Source organism: Camelus bactrianus, chromosome 10 (assembly GCF_048773025.1).
Source record: "Camelus bactrianus isolate YW-2024 breed Bactrian camel chromosome 10, ASM4877302v1, whole genome shotgun sequence".
Lineage (NCBI taxonomy): Eukaryota > Metazoa > Chordata > Mammalia > Artiodactyla > Camelidae > Camelus > Camelus bactrianus.
Genome location: NC_133548.1, coordinates 68,982,243 through 69,000,085, shown reverse-complemented (window position 1 = coordinate 69,000,085; position 17,843 = coordinate 68,982,243). Strand labels below are relative to the sequence as shown.

At 43.0% G+C, this 17,843-nt stretch overlaps 1 protein-coding gene across 8 annotated transcripts in view; it reads right to left on the bottom strand.

The window, feature by feature from the left end:
- Positions 1–5,135, bottom strand: part of YAP1 (Yes1 associated transcriptional regulator) — a 108,532-nt gene extending 103,397 nt beyond the window's left edge. For 2 of the 8 annotated variants that reach the window (XM_074372943.1, XM_074372942.1), the window contains exons 1-2: positions 4,267–5,131; positions 1,127–1,377 (exon numbers count right to left, since the gene is read on the bottom strand). In XM_074372943.1, coding sequence (XP_074229044.1) covers positions 1,127–1,377; positions 4,267–4,587 — 572 coding nt within the window. In that variant the 5' untranslated portion in view covers positions 4,588–5,131. Of the gene's footprint in view, positions 1–1,126; positions 1,378–4,266 lie in introns of all 8 variants that reach the window. The other 6 variants (XM_074372947.1, XM_074372946.1, XM_074372941.1 and 3 more) reach the window with 5 other exon arrangements.
- Between the last annotated feature and the right edge of the window lie 12,708 nt (positions 5,136–17,843).

Below are 17,843 nucleotides of genomic sequence, written 5' to 3'. Positions count from 1 at the left end.
TCCTCTGCTCTTCTCCTAAATAAGCTTGTCACAAAATTGTATCTTACATTGCAAAGCAACAATGTGCCCTGAAAGACGATCAATATAAAGTACTAAGACTCATACAACAAAACAGTATCATTAATTGTATTATCTGATCTATTACATGTGCCTTAGGAGTAGACTGACAAGACAGATTTCAATCAAAACTTGGATTGTTTTTCACTTCATTATCTCAACCTGATTAAACAGTACGAAGTAAGCAACTTTTTGAAAATATCAATTTCAGTCCACAGTAATTATTTTCAGAAAACGTTTTGTATATTCTTAAAACAAGCAAGCCAGATAAAAATATTAAAGTCATCTATAATTTCAAAAGGATAGACAAAATTCTATTTTAACCTTTTCATCTTCAATGAAATTTTGCCATTTTGTTAAGCACACACACAAAAAATAAGGCTGATAAAAACAAATAACCCAGGAGCCTTGTTTTCAACTTCCCAGAGAAGAGGGATTCGGTTTTGAAGACCGGATAGACAGCTTGAAAGAAGTTTGCCACTGAGCGATTGTGATCAAGCCTGAAAATCCACATTTCGCTTTATATTTCAGGGGGAAAAACAAACTGATAAATCACCTCAAACTGCAGCTAATGGGTTTGTCATTTCACAATCTAAAATACTGTAAAATTAGACTCATAGAGAAATTCTACTTATTTTATAGTTCTTTTCTACCAGTAAAATGTTTATTTACAGAAGATATAAGTAGTGTCATACATATTTCATAAAACTATGTCAGCCCCATAATTCTCAAAATTTGAAATTGTTCATGGTATTCTTTCAGTTTTGAGCTAGGCTAATGAATAGGTTTCGCACTAACTTAAAATGACAATATCCAAATTGCCATTAAAGAAAAGATTAGTAAAAAGCAATGAATAGGAAGCTTTCAAAATACTACCCAAATAAGTTACTTAGGTCAAAGCAAACTAGAAAGAAAAAAAAAATTACGAAAGATATAACTGGGCTTGATAGAAATATTAAGTATAATATAAAAATAAATGACAATTTATATCTTGGTATCGCTTTACTGTTCCCCAAAATACAGTTTTCTCAGAAAACTAAACTCTCTCGCACCGCTTATCTTCACTTACTTTAAGAAGTATCTCTGGCCAGAAGACGTCTTTGCCATCTCCCAGCCGGCTGGCAGAGGCACGTCGTCAGGTATCTCAAAAGAAGACTGTCGAAGGTGTTGAGCAGCGGGCGCAGCTGCTGGCCCGGAGACCACGCCGGTGGGGGTCAGCGTCCCGGGAGACACGGCTCCCAGCTGCAGGGAGGCTGGAGAGGAATGAGCCCGGACGTGCTGTGGAGTCAGGGCTCCTGCGGTGCCTGCATCGGTGCTGGCCTATTAGGAAAATTCAAATGAAAATTTCTTAAGAATCGTTTTTAAAGACAGTCCTTTTAATTTCTTAGGTAGATATTTGATTGCAATGAAATTCTCAGTACCAGAGGCAAACTGTAGCATTTAATATTTCACACAGAGGAATATAGGTTTGCAGATGGATAATTTTAAATGTGTAAAGGCCAAGGCAGAATAGAGTGCTTTTCCAGGTTCTAAAATGTTCTAGATACAGACAAAACCCAAGGAATATAATAACTCTGCTTTCTTTTTCTTTTTTTAAAGACTAGGTTTTAAGTAGTTAATTTTTTTCCTACATCAAGCCCTAAACAAATGACAATTGTCATTTTCTTTCTCACTATGGACAAATGTCATCAATAAAGCAACGCCACGATTTATACAACTTTTAATGAATACAAAAGATCCAGAACCATTCAAATGCTCGTAAAAGCCACCTAAAATGAAATGGAAACCCAACCACACATTTGTATTTAGATGATAAAGATGGCAACAATTCAATTATAATATAACTTAAGAACTTACATACTTAAATATTTACAACTGTGTAATAGCAGAAAAAGTGCTGCCCTCTGACCCCAAAGATCTGGGTTTCAGTCCAGGCTGGCTAGGGTGACACTGAACAGTATCTTCATCTCTGTGAGCCTCAAGTTTTCTCATTTGTAATACAGCTTATCTCATGATGGAAAAATTGAGAATATATGTGAATTTATACCCAAGAATTTGTGGACAATAGCATTTACAACCCACATTCATACTACTCATAATCTAGTATAGTTATTTAAATTCCCTGATTAGAGTTAGGGTTTGATTATCAAAAAGTTACAATTTCCTAGATTCATAAAGGCAAGGAAGGGGAGACTGGAAACAATCACCAGAGGCATTTATCCCTTCTAATTAAATCATGTACATTTCTGAGTTTCCAATCAGGATAAATCTGAATTAGGAATCAGTAGCAGAAATAAAAGTCAAACCTACAGATGCACAACGCTTGATTAAAACCTTATTAAAACAAACAAAACTATAGCAGATTATGGATAGTATGAATCCATTCACTGCTGATATAAATTCCTGTGCAATTATTTACTAGAATAAATGGGAAATAAGTACACTTTTCAGTCCCAATTCTGTTTGGCTTATAGATGCCACAAGATGGGGAATTCAATCTCCTATGTGTAGTATGCTTTCAAAACATATTAAGTAACTAGCAGCATAGCCGTGTAGTCTGGGGGTTGCAATGGCAACACACGTTTTTACCCATCATGAGTCCAGACACCCACTTCCAGGGGTAAGAGAAAAAAGCATACCTAAGTCTACTACTTCTTACAAACCGAAGCGTTTAGGGCAAGCAGCTAAATTGTTTTTCCTTCCTTCTCCTTAACCTATGTTTTTGTCAGCAGGTTAAGTGAGTTTTTCCGAGTTCCAAAACCCCTTGGACTGGGAGCAGGAGACCATAGAACAGGCCTGCAAACGGGGGCGGGGACGGACGACGATGGGGGTGGGGGGCGATAACTGTTCTTCCCACTCAAATTACAGTCCAGTGGACTAACCACATCTCAGTATTTGGAAAACCAATTAACTTTTGGGCAAAGTTCCTATGCTGAAGTTTAGCCTGAAGCAAGTTCTTTTTTAAAAAAGGAAGGAAAGAAAGAAAAACCTACACCAAACAAATCTTCGGGGGCCTGTCGGAATGTTAGCACTTCCATAATAGTTTCACTTCAGTGTTGGATCAAGTTGACAAAATAATCGAATGCTGTGTATGTGGAACAGCCATGTTCATATCCTCAATAAGAATTAAAAAGCAATGGCGAGCCTCGAATTAGTCATCGCTTCCCAAACATTAACTTTTAATCACAGTTGAACTAGGCAGGACTCGGCCTATGAGTCAACCTGCAGAGCATTATCAAAGGCTTGTGTTAAGACCAAGGCACCGCAAGGCGCAGCTCAGGTCCTGCGCAACTTGCAGATGTGGCTAATTTAAAAGCATTTCAGCAGACTGTAAATAATAGTCTACAATTGAGCAGCCAACACATGAACCTACTAAGTTTGCAGAGAGTGAGCCCGCCCGAGTTCCACGGCGCAAGGGAAGGGCAGGGGTGAAAGCACTAACTCCATAAACAACTTCCAGGAAAGTCTGGATCCTGTATTCAGAAAGCGCCGGGGCCGCGAGGAAAATAAATGCTTTCGGGAGGGGGCCGGGGGAGAAAGAGCGAGAAACTAAATGGACTGGTCCAACCCCCACCCCTAATCAACACTGGAAAACAAGAGAACAATTATTTGACTCCCCAGGAGACTGAAGTGGAGCGAGAGGCCCCGAAGGCAAGGGGGCCCGGGGCTCCACTTCACAAACTCGGCCGCCGCTGGCAGCTCACCCACACACAAATGCCAGAGGCCCCCCTCCCCCTCGCGGCCGGGCGGCGGCGGCGGCGGCGGCGGCTGCGGCGGCGGCGGGAGCGAAGGTGCGGAGCGCGCGGAGGCGCGCGCATTGTGCAAGCCCACCGCGGCCCGGGCCCGGCTCTCCCCACCCCCTTCCTTCCTCCCCACCTCCCCCGCCACTCCCGCCAACCTCCCGGGAACCCCAGGGAGAAAGAAAGAAAGGAAAGGGAAAAGCACGCCCCCCGGGGCTGCAAGCGCAGCGAGAAACTCCGAGGGGGAAAAACAAATCTCGGCCCCGGACTCCGGGAGGAGTGGGGAGCCGGTACCCGCGGCCGGGCGGGCGCCTCCAGTCCCTCCACCTCCCCGCAGGCCCCCATCCCCACCCCGCCAGAGCTCCGGGAGCCCTCCTCCGCCGGCCAGGGCTGGCGGCCGCCGCTCCCGAGCGCCCCCGGGCCTGGGGCCCGCCCGACGGGGAAGCGGGGAGAGGGGCGGCGAGGTTACCTGTCGGGAGTGGGATTTGGGCTCCGGCGGCTTGAAGAAGGAGTCAGGCAGCTTCCGGAGCCTCATGGGCACGGTCTGGGGCACGTTGGCCGTCTTGGGGTTCATGACGGCGTTGAAAAGCGCCTCCAGGTCGGTCTCCGAGTCCCCCCGGACGTGCACGATCTGGTGCCCGGCGGGGGGGGCCTGCGGCGCCGCCTGGGACCCTGGGGCGGCCGGCTGCCCGGGCCCGGACGGCGGGCCCTGCCCCTGAGGGGGCTGCGCGGGCGCCTGCCCTTGGCCCTGGGGGGCCGGCTGAGGCGGCGGCTGCTGCCCGGGATCCATGGTTTCTGCCTCCCCCGACGCGCACCCCGACCAGGCGGGCGAGGGCTCCGCCCGGGCGCCCCGGCTCGACGGGCCGAGACGGGAGAAGCGGCGAGGGCGGCGGGCCGGCGGCGCTGCGCGGCGGGAGCGGCGTTCGCCTCGCTCTCAGGGCCGGGGGGCTGCGCCGCGGCCCCGCATCCCCCGCCCCGGCGCCTCCGCCCCCGCCCTGCGCCCCGGCTCCACTGGTCGGGCGGCTGCGCCTCGGGAGGGGCTGCGAGAGACCCGGACCTGCGGCGCCCGAGAACTTTTTTCCTTCACCCCCTTGATGGATCCCGGGCAGCTAGTTGCCTCTCCCCTCCCCCTTTCTCTCTTATTTCCTTTTCTTGTTCCTTCCTTCCTCCCTTTCTTTTCCCCGGCGGCGGCTGCGCCTGACTGAGACAGAAACTCGCCTCAGACGCCAAAACTAAAGTTGAGAGAAGCACCCGCCCGAGCGGCTCGCGGCTCCGCCTCCTCTCGGCTCTTCCTTCCTCTGCGCGCCCGCCCGCACCGGATCCGCGGCCGGCCGCCGAGGGAAACTTTCCCCTGCAAGTTACTACATTCCTGCAGACTCCCGGCCTCCAGCGCCCCTCCCGGCCGCACGTGACCAGCCCGCCTGCAGGCCCGGCCTCCGCGGGGCTGCACAGGCCCGGGGCCCTGGCCGCCGCCGGGAGCGTGCCTGGCGGTCGGCGCCGTGAGGGCTGCCGGCCCGACGACCAACGTTGGGTCCAGTCTGGGTCGGAGCTCTGGTCTTTGCGGGGAACGCGGCCGCTCCTGGCCGCAGGAAGCCCTCCCGCCCGGCCCAGCCCGGCCCAGCCCGGCCCCTTCCCCGCCAGCCCTCGGGAGAGGCTCAGAGGCGAAGTGAAGGCCGAAAGAAGTCGGGAGGGCACGTGTACTTCCACTTAAACCCTCCCCGCGTTAGCTCGACTTGACCGACTCGGGTTGTCAACGCAAAGCCTCAAGGCTAAGTCAGAGCTAAAATGGTTCCCGTAACAGGCACTGATTTTAATGTAAACAATTTTTTTTTTGAAATATTAACCTGATTGTTTTCATTTTTTAATATGCAAAACCCACTTGAAATGGATAATCGATTTTTGCAATTTGAAGCTTTAAGACTAGATCTGTAACTCAATGTAATTTACTAAATAACAAAAAATTGCCTTTGTAAAAGTGACAACATTTTTTAGTGCTCAAACTTGCAACATAGTCACAAATACCTCAACGCAAAAAAAAAAAAAAAAAAAAATCAATACTTAACTTCGGTTACAAGCATCCAGCCTTTCATCCTGGAGGAACTGGGAGCCTACCTCTGTTACCCCCGTGAAAGTTGGAATAACGAACGGGTGCGGAGCTCACCCCAGAGATGGTTCTCTTTGTGGAAGTGTCATATATGCAAGGAGTCCATTTGAAATCACTCAAAAGCAGTCAAAATTAATTCATACATTCTGATTTTTTTAAAGCAGCTTTACTGAGATAATTTACATACGATACAATGCATCCATTTAAACAATTAAGTGTGTTTTTAAGTATATTCAAAGAGTTGTGCAACATCACTCTGGTTTTAAATCCACTAGTCCATTCTAAAGAAAACTTAGCTTCCTGTTTTAATGATTTTGTCTGCAGTGCTGGTGAAACAGATGTATAAATAGGATTAGGCAAGAAAAGGTCCCCTGATCGAAAAGATAATCTCTTCCTCCAGCCGGGACATGCCCCGGAGAATTCTGAGGAGGGATCTGTGTCACTTGGTGTGGTGGGGCGGGGCCAGGGGAAGAGGCTTCAGACCCTCAAGATTTTAAGGCAAGATTCTAATCAAATACACGGGACCCCAATTTCAACTGAAGAAAGGGATCTGCTTGCATGACTGCTTCTTGTATTTATCCCCACCTCCAAATGTCAAGTGCATTTAATCACAAAGGTACAGGTTCTGCAGTTACAGAGACTGGAGTTCAGATCCCGGTTCCACCGTTTACTAGCTCTGTGACATTGGGCAAATTATTTATTTCCTTTTCGTTCATTTCTTTAATACTGGGGTCAGGGGTAATGACACCTACTTCACAAGTTGAAACAAATGAGTCAGTGGACCTAAAGTAAGGACTTAGCCCAGTTTTTGGCATGTGGTGAGATCTGCATAAATGTCAGTTATCATTGTTGTCTGTGTTCACAGATTACCTCGCCTTTGCAGCAAACCCCCTCAGGGACCCTGTTGGCAGTCCCTTCCTGTCACATCCAATAATCAAAGCACACAAACAAAGCCTTTGGGCAGAAACTATGCATTAAAAATTTCCACTGGGGGGGGGGTGCTTTTTAAGAACCAAAGTGATTGAAAATTGCAATGGAAGCTGTCCTTTAACTAGAGCATTTATTACTATGAACACTGTAATTAAAGGGCTTAGGGTACAGCAGAGGTGGCTTTGTTCAATATTGTTTCACCTGCCGTTCAATTGAGAACAAAATTACTTTGATAAGTGGATTTAAAGGCTGAAGTGATTTTACGTTCTGTAAGCACCTCTGTAGCATCAACCAAGATTTTGTAATTTACTATGGCCTCGTCTATAAAATTTCAGTCACAGGTTAGTAAGGAACAAAGATATCATGTATTCAGTCCTTTTTCCCTTCTTCCTCTCCAGCCCCAAGTTTAGAGCAATTATCAGTTTAAGACTCGTTGAGGTAAGGAGTTGCCCTCTTCATTCAAAGACCCACGGCCCACGCATGTTTTCCTGGATCATTTTTGCTGTCCATGTCAATCACTGTCTGAGAACATTAGTCTTAGGATGACTTGCTGTCTCAGCGACTGGGACCCACATCTCCACTCCACTTCAGCCGTCTGTGCCTATGTCCACATCCTGCCATCATCCAAAAATACTCAAAACTGTTATATTATTCTCTTAATTACGCACATCTCGTTTATTATTAACCTCTTTCTTTCCTACCAACCTATCACTCCTGTTTTCGCTTTTTCCAAATTCAGTTTAGAAGTCATAATTTATTGCTTCAACCTCCTACAGTCATCTATGCCCTCAATTCTATTGCCCCATGTATTTCAATGAGCTATTAAACTGGATTAATCCAGTCATCTGTCTTTTCCATTCCAACACCTGAGGCTTATGGGGGCCTGTGCCCCACAGTCATTAAAAGCCTCAATCAAAACTTTCGACATTTTGTCCGAATGAAGTTGTACTATCATTCCACAGAAAAGCCTACACCATTAAAAGAAAGCATTCACTGTAGAACTTTAAACTGTCCTGTTACCAAATGACAGTCTGTAATGAATTATAAATTAATATTTTGAGTAAATTCTCTAATTACCTAGTGACTAGCACAATTACATTGCACTGCAATGATTGTCTGTTATACTGCATTGCAATGATTGTGTGTTTAAGTTATTAATTTGCCGAGTGTAAGCATTTGAAACACCCAGATTTTGTAACCCTCTCTAGGCATTCCAGCATCCTTGAATATACTGGGGGCTCAGAAAGAGGAAGTGTCCAGCCCTCTCCAACTCTGAGCCTCCAGAAAGCCTAGCTGACACCCAGGGGACCATCAGAGGAAATTTCACAGGCTAGTAGATTGGTGCCCCTCCATATTTATAGTCTCTAACCATGTTCCTTGTGTCCACAATTAGCTTCTCACTCATAAGATACGGTTTTTCTAAACTTGACTGCTCTCCTCATCGTGTTTATTCATCATTCCCCCTGCCCTGCAGAAATTCACATCACCTCCAACTGCTCAGAGAAATGGAGGTCACCATGCACAAAAGCCCTAGCCGTCTTCCCGTGACCCTACAGAAACATGTATATCTTCACAAGTCTTTCCCTCCACAGGTACATTTTTGGAAAGAGCAGTCCACATGCCTGTTCTTCACTTCCTCACCTTTTGTTCATTTACTCTTTGACTCAACACTTCTAACACTGAACTCTTTACCCATCCCCCCCAACCTGCTACCACACGTACACCCTCCCAAGCCACATCCTCCTTCTGATTCAGCATCTGGGTTAATGGCATCAGGATCCACCCACTTGTTCAAGCCAAAAACCTGAGTGTCCTCTCAGTCACCTCCCTCTCACTATCACTTACATCCAACCATTAATAATGTGTGTTAATTTTCTTTCACATCTTTGAATGTCTGCGGTCCAACTCCAGTTCTATTTCCACTTCAGCTTCACTTCCCAAATCGTGTCCCTGCTTCTAGTTTTCTCTCTCTCTCTTTTTAAATTGGGGGGGGGGGGGGGAGTTAGGTTTTTATTTATTTATTATTTCAATGGAGGTACTGGGGATTGAACCCAGGACCTTGTGCATGCTAAGCAGGCATTCTGCCACTGAGTTATACCCTCCCCGCTCCCTGCTTCTAGTTTTATGTGGTTCCATCAGATGTCTATTCTGATGTCAGTGATTTTTTTTCCAACATGCAAGTCTGATCATGGTGTGATGTCATTTAAGATGAATTCAAGCCCCTTAGTAAGGTATTCAAGGCCCTTAACCATTCTAGTCTTTGCTTCTCTCCTCACCTGATCTCTTGGGACTCACCTACGTATGCTCTGTTTTCCAGGCATACTGGACCACTTGTGGTTCCTTGAATAAGCCATTTCCCTCTCACCCTTTGGCCTCTGAAGATGCTACTCTTGCTGTTTGGAACTCCTTTTCTCCCCTTTTCACCTGGTTTCCCTTGTTACTCAACTTGCAAGATTTCTCTAAGGGGACGTCCTCCTTGGCTCTCCCCTTCCCATTGGTCTCCAAGCCACAGTAGGTGAGAGGCTTCTCCTCTGGGTTCTCATGGAATCCATCCACTGCTTCCATCATTCCCCAGAGTTAGCTGTATTTTTTTTTTGATGTTTCTGTGTCCCCAACACCACTCTGGGTGCTTTTGCAACAGTATCTCCCATCTCTTTATTCCTATGCCAGCAATCCCTAACAATAGGTGTGCAATAAATGTGGAAAAGGAGGAGGAGAGGAGAGAGGTAAGGAGGGATCCCAGAGCTCAAAACCAAAGGAATGGGTTTGGATCTCAAAAGTAAAGGTATGGGTTTGCTGCCATGATTCTAATTTTGAAAATTCAGTCTCCATAGACAAGATATTTCTATATTCTATACCTCTAAGATTTATAGCATTTAATAAATGCTAATGAATTTGCTTCAATTTTCAAATATTCTTGATGGAATGAAAGTAACAGGTAACATTATGCAAGACACTGTCCTTTAAATGGAATATCTCATTTAATCCTTGTAACAACTCTTTAAAATTAAAAAGTAAAATTAAGAACAACCTCTTATGGAAATTGAGGCACCTAGAGGTTAAATAACTTGCCCCAAGTTGTATCACTAATAGGTGGCAGAGCTGAACTTGAATCTACAGTTTTGATTCCAGAGCTTAAAGTCCCCGTCGGGTATATTACATTTAATTTCAGATAGTTCAAAAGGGATATTGACAAATTTATCCATACAAAAAGATCAGGGGGTATAGAAACCCTGTCATTTAAGGAATATTTTCATTTATTTCTATTGACTAATCAGTGCTGGCTTAGGGTTGTGTAGTTTTTTGTTTTTTTTTTTTTAATGACAAAGGGTTATATAATAGTCTTAATATTTAATGTTAAGGACAAAGCTGGGTTGATTTTGGGGAAGCCCGATTGAAAGTGTGAAGAGACAAAGTCTTTTGTCCCAAAGAAGCAGTTGTTTAGCAAAATTTTACTGAACAATATACTTTTCTAGGAATTTTCATCCTGCAAGGGACATAGGTTACCCCAGTTAGTGAGGGTCTAACTTAAGAATTCACAGAGAGAAAGGGAGAGAGCAGGAGTCCTAGCACCTGGGGCTGGGCATCGTGGAGAGTTGTGTCTCGCTCAGGATTCACTGCAGCTCCAACTATATGGCAGTGGGGTTGGGGGGAAGGGGATCTCTTGTCTTGCAGAATCAATCACTGTTTATTTGCAGTTCCCCTGGCATAGGGACCCACTACTGGGACTTGGCTTCCCTTCCGGCTAAAACTGGAGAACTCTTCCCTTTCACCTCTTCCTTGTGATTTCTGTTCATTCATGGCTTCAGTGGTCTCAAAGCTTCTGCTTATTTCTTTTGTTTTTGGGTTTCCTACTGTCTGCTCCCTGTTTAAGTGGATGAAATTAAGGCAGTACATTTGTATAAGGACTTGATTACATGCCAGGCACTGGTAGTAATTGGTATAGTAATGCCTATTTCACAGGATAATAACAATTAAAAGTATGAATGAGTTTTTATTATTGCATCATGAGGATTAAGAAGGCCCAAGCTTTAGTTGACTTGGTATAAGGGCATAAAGAGAAATTCAAGAACGGCTTGCTAAAGAAAGTTCTGCTTGACCTGATAGGACTTCATTATTCAATTCAGAGACAAGAGTTCTCCACTTTAACACTTAGAAGATATCTTGTGTGTATTTGTGAATTAACATAATCCTGAAATTATTCTTTTATTCTATTGCTTTTTTTTAACTTTTTTTTATCGAGTTATAGTCATTTTACAATGTTGTGTCAAATTCCAGTGTAGAGCACAATTTTTCAGTTATACGTGAACATACATATATTCATTGTCACATTTTTTTTCGCTGTGAGCTACCATAAGATCTTGTATATATTTCCCTGTGCTATGCAGTATAATCTTGTTTATCTACTCTACATTTTGAAATCCCGATCTGTCCCTTCCCACCAACTGCCCCCTTGGCAACCACAAGTTTGTATTCTATGTCTATGAGTCTGTTTCTGTTTTGTATGTATGTATGTATATATGTATCTATGTATTTATTTTATTTATTTATTTTTTAGATTCCACATATGAACGATCTCATATAGTATTTTTCTTTCTCTTTCTGGCTTACTTCACTTAGAATGACATTCTCCAGGACCATCCATGTTGCTGCAAATGGCATTATGTTGTCGGTTTTTATGGCTGAATAGTATTCCATTGTATAAATATATCACATCTTCTTTATCCAGTCATCTGTCGATGGACATTTAGGCTGTTTCCATGTCTTGGCTATTGTAAATAGTGCTGCTATGAACATTGGGGTGCAGGTGTCATCCTGAAGTAGGGTTCCTTCTGGATATATGCCCAGGAGCAGGATTAATGGGTCATATGGTTATTTTATTCATGTTCTAAATACTCAGATATAAAATGTTTATCACTACGGCCTTTGTTGCTTATTATGCATGTTCCACATTAGACACTGATCGCTAATATGAGATCGTCTCTGGCTTGAAGGAGATTCCTCTGCAATGGGCAGAAACAACTGTGAACACTCACTGGATACAATAATGACCAGGAGCCTTGTTGGTTTTGAACACTGTTTCAGTCTAGTTGTAACTTTATACCTGTAAGCTACCCACTTCTTTAAAAAAATTCAAAAACTAGTACAAGTTACTGATCTTAGTACTAAGGAGATATAAACAGAATTGTAAAAAGGATTTAGCACACAGATAAGTGTTTGAAGACAGGTCACAGCAAAGCTAGATCCTCGGCTAACGGGTATGTCCTGGGGGACTTCATTAATTCAGAGGCCATCACTGTGAGGTATGTGACAAAAAGTGGTGTTAGGCTGGGGTTTTCCCCACCCCTAGATTTTAGCTACGATAAGCCTAAGCAAATAAGACAAACAAGGTCTCAAAGTGTCATTTGTTTACCAGTTTTAGAAAACGGGCAATTTTAAAGCACTTTAAACATAGCCATCTATAGGCAAATGATTATTTAAAAACCCAAATCATACCCACCCCTCTTTAGTTACACAGTATCAGGTGTGGAAGGGAGCTGGGGTTAGAAAAGAGATGACAGCATGTGACACTATTTCTTTGTGAAAATTTATCGTGCCAACTTTTCACCTATTTCAATGGGCTTCTCTGACATTGGCTGTAGGGTGGACACTTTTCCTTGATAGTAGAAAAAATATTTATGAGCAAGTGTATTCAAGTTACTATCTGGGTGAGCTGGTTTCTTAAACCAATAAAGAATACATCAAGGTAAAATGGCCTTCCAGAAAGAGTCGGGGGCATATGTGAAGTGCTCAATCCTGTTCTTTTGTGTTGGAAGCCATGTCAGGCCTATCACAGAAAGACACTCCCTTCAGATATATATTTTCATATTTTCCCACTATGGGTGCATTTTGGTTAGTAGGCTTCTTTTTATAAATGTAAAGTCATTTATACTGCAGTAAAAAATCATTTTAAATCAGACTTCTTTTCCCCCCCTAAATTTTGGCTAGCTTTATCCACGTGGGAGAATTTAAGTTTGTTCTGAGAGCTGGATGTCAAGAATTTTGGAGTATGAAGCCCTTTAGGCTTGGGACAGAACCAAGCGGAGCATGTAATGGAGACCTCAAAGAGCCCCTCCAGTGCTGTACGCGACATGGGTTGTTAAATTCAGGTTGTGCGTTCCACATCCAGGCTTGAAAGCTACTACTCTCATCATTTACTATACTTTTCTAAATTATGCTGAAAATAGAAAGGTGTCTTCTGAAAATACTAAATATGCTATATTCTTTACCAGTCATTCTCAAGGTGTGGGTCCCAAACCAGCTATATCAGCATCACTGAAAATTTGTTAGAAATGTAAGTGCTCAGGCCATAACCCAGACCTACTTTATCAGGAACTCCAGGGGTAGACATAGCAATCTGGGTTTTAACAGTCCCCTGTAACAGATTCTGGTTCATGGTAATTTAATGTTAATTTAACATTAAGCTTAATGTTAAATTCATGTTAATTTAATGTTAGTTTCATGTTTACTTAATTTAAGCTACTATATATTCCACATTGTTTTTATTCCATAAATATGAAATATCATGCTTTGTAAACATTATGCTTCATAGTTTTATACATAAGTATCCCTTTAATTTCATCATTTATTCTAGCAATATCTATCTAGTTTATAATATATATTTGATAATTGAAAAAAAATCTATTTATTTGGTAACATATTCATGTTGTAAAGGATCTCAAAAAGTGATGTCTTGAATCTTACCTGAAAGCTGACAAGAGTCCTATTTTCAAAGATCTGTTAAGCAGTGATTCTAACCTGTTTATAGTTCTTAACATTCTGTGACTATTATTTTGACATATGCCTATCTGCAACACGACATGTGGCACAAAATGGTTTAAAAACCATGAAATTAAAACCTAAATTTCTTTTGAGAATTTAATATCCCAAACGGTGGAAGTGCCTCTTAATATCTAGCTTATTTCCTCTTTATTTTAAGGTTCTAGTGTTCTGTCTCACGGAGAACATCTGGAGACCATCTCTAACAACCCTTCCTCCCCTTGATGTGTTTATCAAGTCTTCCATCAGTCTTGTTTTCTAAACAATCCCAGTTTCTTCACCTCTACTCAGTGTCTTCTCAACTCTTTAATCCTCATCTTGCAGTCCGCTGACTCCTTCCTCTCCAAAGTACCTCGTGTTCTTCTCCAGTTGTTAATGTCACAATATATGCTATACAGTGTCTAAAACATCATTAATGTACAACTGGTTAAAATTTGTGAAGATCATTATTTACATATTTTCTATGTGCAAAAGTGTTTAATGTAGTCTTTGGAAATTTGTTTTAGGAAGCTGAAATTTGAACTCATAACGTTCACATGAATTTTATTTTGCCGAATTAGAATGACAGTATTTTAGAACTAAAAGGCAAAGGAAATCACTTAGCCCAGCTCCCTCCTTTTACACAAGAACTACTGATCTGCAGAAGTTACTCTGCACTGTCCAATATGGTAGCCACTAGCTGCATATGAAATAGGAAATTCAGCTCCTTAGTCACACTAGCCACGTTTCAGGTGCTCAGTAGCTACACATGTGGCTAGCAGCTCCAGTATTAGACAGCACAGATATAGAACATTGTTCTCATCACAGAAAGTCCTACGGGATAGCACTGCCTAATGACTTGCCCAAAGCCATACAGCTCTTGCATGACAGAGCCAGGGCTCCCAGTTCCTAATTCAGAAGCATCCCACTACACCACTACACTATTATCTTTTTTAAAAAGGCAAAATATAATAGATTTCTTATCCCATCTACAACATTTTAATTAAGTGTCCTGCAAAGCATTGTGCTCGGTATGGATCCTGACCCCAAGAAGACTACTTTAGGTGGGATTGCTGCCTATATAGAAAAAGGCAGGTGTTTAGTTACATCTCCTGTCTGGTCTCTATCTATTTAATGTACACAGTTGACTCTTGAACAACATGGAGGGCAGGGTGCCAACCCTCCCTGCAGTCCAAAAATCTGCATATAGCTTTACACTTGGCCCTTTGTCTCACACCCTAGGATTCAACCAGTCTCGTGTGGTACCATAGTATGTATGTAATGAAGGAAATCTGCGTGTTGAGTACTGCTGTTCAAACCCACGGTGTTCAAGGGTACACTGTACATGGATGCAAATGTGCATTTACTGAATGCACTGAATGTTTACTGAAATGTCTTCAGTTCCTTCGACCCAGGGACATCAGACACTTCTCAGCTCACACCTCAATTCCTGCAGCCAATTCCTGGCTGCTCTCCTAGGCTCCATTTGGCCTTTCCTGCTCCCATCAATTGTCTATGATTCGAAGCCCATTTACCTCAAGTGCCATTTTCACCCTTGCTCTCTCATTCCTATTGTGTATGGCACACCAACAACTGTGATACAGTCAACGACTTAGACATTTACATTGTTACTTTCCCATCATTTTTATTCCCATCTTTCATTCCAGATTTCAAGGCCTTCAATCAACTGTTGCCTTTTTATTTCATAAGATTGTTTCTTGTTAAATATTTTAAGTAGATTTTTTTTTCTGTAAGTTCTAAAAACGGGAATTTGAGAGTTATCCTTGACTTCTCCAGTTCCCATTCCCCATCCCCATGGCTATGCAATCCATCCACAAGTAATGTTGGTTCTGGGTCTAAGAATACATCTAAAATACAGCCCCTACCCTCCAAATACTAGTTTGCCAGGGCTGCCATAGCGAAGTATCCCAGACGGTGTGGCTTAGACAACAGAAATACATTTCCCCACAGTTCTGGGGGCTAGAAATCCAACATCAAGGTGTCAGCGGGGTTGGTTTCTTCTGAGGTTTCTCTCCTTGCTTGGAGATGGCTGTCTTCTGGTGTCTTCACATATGTGGTGTCTGTGCCCTAATCTCTTCTCATAAGGATACTAGCGACATTGGACTGGGGCCCGTAAATATGATCATTTTACCTTAACTACCTCTTTAAAGGTCTTGTCTCCAAATACAGTCATATTCTGAGATATTGAGGGTTTGGATATCAACATGTGAACTTTGGAGAGGACACCAATCAGCCCCAGATATTCCGACTTCACGAAACCATCCTTGCCCAAACCGCCTTCATTTCTCATTAGACCGTGGTGACAGTTTCCCCACATCTTCTCAGATCCATTTACCATTCAATAGCCATGGTGATCTTTCGATCTTTTGAAAATGTACATCACTCCCTTGCTATAAAATCTTACAGCAGTTACCCACTGCATTACCACTAAATCCCAAACACATTTCACTGATTTCACTGGCTGTAAGATTCGCAGGCTCTGTCTTTCTGTTTTCCCAAGTGCAACTCCTGCCACTCTCTCCTGACTGCTGTGCTCCGTTCACAGTAACTTCTGTCAATTCCTAGAACACACTGAACTCATCCCCATCCTAGCGCCTTCACATATGCCGTATTTTTCCTGAGAACATTCTCAGACTAACCACTATTGATTTATTTCCTAGAAAAAAATCATTTATAATTACTTTATGTTTTGTGTCACTAGATGGTGCCTGTTTTGGAAGCAGTGATTTTGTGTTTTGTTTACCACTGTGTCCCCAGGCTTAGCATTGTGCCTGGCATACAGCGGACATTAGAGGAATGATCCACTTTTCTTCGCGTATCCGGCTGCTCTAGTCACGGAAGTTTGTAATCCCTTGTACTTGTACACGTACTTACCTCTGCACCATAGCCTGAAACACTCTCTCTGCCTGGAACCTCCCCACTGCCCAGCCAATCCATGACTGTCCTTCCTTTTAAAATGTACGTCAGTTCCTTTCTCAGGGCAGCCTTTCATGATAGACTGTCCTTGACCCTGATCTCTCCAGGTTCCCTCAGAACTTCAGTGGCAAGTTTTATCTTTTATATGCATGAAGTAAGTAGTTCTTTTACATGTGGGAAGAAAGTAGTTTTAAGCAAAATAAGCGTTTTATTCTACAACATGTTAAAGGGATAAAGGGTGACACCTGATCAAAAATTTAGTTGAATTAAAGTTATTTACATGGGCATGGGTCGTTTCTATTTTACTATTAGTAACAAAAAAGGTAAGAAAAATAATTCATAGATTCTTAGTGTTTGCAAGCCCAGTGACTTTTTTTTTTTTCCTACCTTCCCTCCACCCCTCCAAAAAAAAGAAAGAAAGAAAGATAGGATAAACAGGACTGGTAAGTTTGAACTGTATTGAAGCCCAGGTTAGCCTGCCTATCCCAGTGAAATTTAACACGCGTGCCAAGTCAGGAGACTGAAGACTTACATTAGCGGATATCAGGTTTACCAGCAGCTAGGGTTTGCCAGTTGCACAGCATTAAATGCGGCGCTAAATGCAGCTTTTTAGTGCTAATTAATGCAGCTTTCACTGTGAAAGACAGCTTACTTCCCTGTCTTTTAGTCTTTCCTTTGTCCTTTTGTTTTCATGTATTCCTTCTTTCTCTTTCTCTTTCAACTAGAGAAGAAGTAGAGAGGAGAGCAGTGGCTTCCAAGCCTGGAGCGGGCCACCAGAATCAGCATACATGTTCAAAGAAATAGACAAAATAATGCTCTACCTCGTAAAAAAGTTAGAACTCTCAAATGTAAACTCTCCAGTAGAGACATTTTTGTCTTTTTGTGTTCATTACTGCATCTGCAGTACCTAGAAAGCGCCCACCCAGCACATAGCAGGTAATCAATAAATATCTGTGGAAGAATGAACGACATTAGTTTTTAACAAACACTTGCTGATTAAGCGGATGACTGAGAAGGCTTCAGTCAGTTTTCAGAAATTTCAGACCTAGGTTTTCAAAGTTGTAAGGACCGAAGTTGGCGGAGCATGGGCTGGGTCAGGGATGGCGGGCAGGGTGAGGATTTCCCCTCCCTGACCACAACTTCCTCCCACAGTTCCCACTTCCCAGTTCTCAGTACTTCAAATAGCCAACAACTCATAATTTACCCAAGACTACCCTCTGTGGGGGCGATATCTGATTTTTCCCTAATGAGCACTCCACTGTCACATACACCACGAT